This window comes from Chiloscyllium plagiosum, chromosome 44, assembly GCF_004010195.1.
Source record: "Chiloscyllium plagiosum isolate BGI_BamShark_2017 chromosome 44, ASM401019v2, whole genome shotgun sequence".
Classification (NCBI taxonomy): domain Eukaryota; kingdom Metazoa; phylum Chordata; class Chondrichthyes; order Orectolobiformes; family Hemiscylliidae; genus Chiloscyllium; species Chiloscyllium plagiosum.
In genome coordinates, this window is record NC_057753.1 from 3255514 (window position 1) to 3257621 (window position 2108).

Genomic DNA, 2108 nt, shown 5'->3' on the forward strand with positions numbered 1-2108 from the left:
AAGATTTGAGCTATAGGGAGAGGTTGAATAGGCTGGGGCTGTTTTCCCTGGCGCGTCGGAGGCTGAGGGGTGACCTTTATCGAGGTTTATAAAATCATGAGGGGCATGGATGGGGTAAATAGAGAAAGTCTTTTCCCTGAGGTAGGGTGAGGTTTAGGTTGAGAGGAGAAATATTTAGAAGGGACCTAAGGGGTAACTTTTCCACACAGAGGGTGGTATGTGTATGGAATGAGCTGCCAGAGGATGTGGTGGTGGCTGGTACAATGACAACATTTACAAGGCATTTGGATGGGTATATGAATAGGAAGGGTTTGGAGGGATATGGGCCGGGTGCTGGTCGGTGGGACTAGATTGGGTTGGGATATCTGATTGGCATGGACGAGTTGGACCGAAGGGTCTGTTTCCGTGCTGTACCTCTCTCTGTGTCTCTGAGAGATCCCAGAACTGAATTCTCACCCTTTAAGCCTGCTCCTCACCACACCTTCACCTTACCTATCCATACAGGACAAAAGAAATCCATTCGGAAACTCAAGTCCGTGCTGATTGTCCGTCGAGTGAGCCAGTCATTTCCATTCTCCTTCACGTCCCCAGATTTCCCTCAACTGCCAGGCTAATTTCCTTTTTGGAAACATCTGCCAGTCCACCATCTTTGTTTACAGAGTTCCAGTCAAAGATACTCACTATCTCATCTTGCCAGCAGCTGGGCATCAAGATATTTCTTTCCCCCCTCCCCGAGTTAGCATTTTCCCATGTATTCAGTGTGAATCAGCAACTTTAGGGGAGATGGAAGGGTGTACTTTGTGTCAACAGTGTGAGAGTGGAGTATGTGGGAAAGAGACATACATCCTCTGGAACAGGAGGGGGAGCGGGTGTTTGGCGCAATTGTTGGTTTAGAATTGCTATCTTTCGACGAAACTGGTAACGTTTGTCATCTCCTTTAGCAGGCTATCGAAAGGAATGGAGGATTTAGGAATGGAAGCAACAGTCGCTCAGCCTTTCCTGAACCGGACGTCACTGGTCTTTTAATCGAGGCGGAGAAAGAGTTGTCGGATCTCTCTGCTTCAGGAGGGTTGAAACTTGGCTGGAAAACCCACGCTGAGTGTGTGTTGCAGTGCGCAGACTGTGGCAAGGTGGGGGGAGAACACCGTGGACAGTTACCCAACCTGAGCATAACGTTGTCTGATCGGCGGTGACCAGCGACCGCACCCACACCGCTCTTTGGGGGGGGAGGGGGGCGGTTTGCCGGCGCCATGGAGAAATCGTGGAAGTGTGGGGACTGCCAGAAGGGTTTCCGGTCGCCCTCGGAGCTGGAGACCCACCGGCGGGTGCACACCGGCGAGCGGCCGTTCACTTGCTCCGTGTGCGGGAAGGGCTTCACCCAGTTCCCGATCCTGCTCAAGCACCAGCGGGTGCACACCGGCGAGCGGCCCTTCGCCTGCTTCATCTGCGGGAAGGCCTTCGCCCAGTCGTGCCACCTGCTGCGGCACCAGCGGGTCCACAGCGGCGAGCGGCCGTTCGTCTGCCCCCGGTGTGGCAAGGGCTTTGGCCACGCCAACAACCTGCAGCGGCACCAGCGGGTCCACACCGGCGAGCGCCCGTTTGCCTGCGCCGAGTGCGGCCGGCGCTTCAACAATGCGTCCAACCTGCAGAAGCACCAGCGGGTGCACGCCGAGTCGCGGCCCTTCCCCTGCCCCGACTGCGGCAAGGCCTTCGCGCAGCTCGCCGGGCTGCAGACCCACCAGCGGGTGCACACCGGCGAGCGGCCCTTCCCCTGCCCCGACTGCGGCAAGGCCTTCCGCTTTGCGTCCAACCTGCAGAAGCACCGGCGCGCCCACACTGGCGAGTGGCTGTTCACCTGCTCCCGGTGCGGCAAGGGCTTCACCCAGTCCTCCAGCCTGCTGCGGCACCAGAGCAGCCACGCCGCCGCCGAGCGGCCCTGCCAGTGCGCCGACTGCGGTGGCGCCTTTGCGAGCCCGGCGGCGCTGACGGCCCACCAGCAGAGCCACGCCGAGGAGCGGCCCTTCGGCTGCGCCGACTGCGCCAAGCGCTTCCGGGTCCTGTCCAAACTGCGGCGGCACCAGCGGGTGCACACCGGCGAGCGGCCCTTC

The 2108-nt window shown here is 58.9% G+C and overlaps 1 protein-coding gene across 1 annotated transcript in view; it reads left to right on the forward strand.

Annotated features, from left to right (window-relative positions):
* The window catches only part of LOC122543626 (zinc finger protein 850-like), a 39577-nt gene that overhangs the window by 10020 nt on the left and 27449 nt on the right, over positions 1–2108 (forward strand). The window contains exon 2 of the mRNA XM_043682449.1: positions 942–2101. Within this exon, the coding sequence (XP_043538384.1) occupies positions 1251–2101 (851 nt within the window). The 5' untranslated portion in view covers positions 942–1250. The remainder of the gene's footprint in view (positions 1–941; positions 2102–2108) is intronic.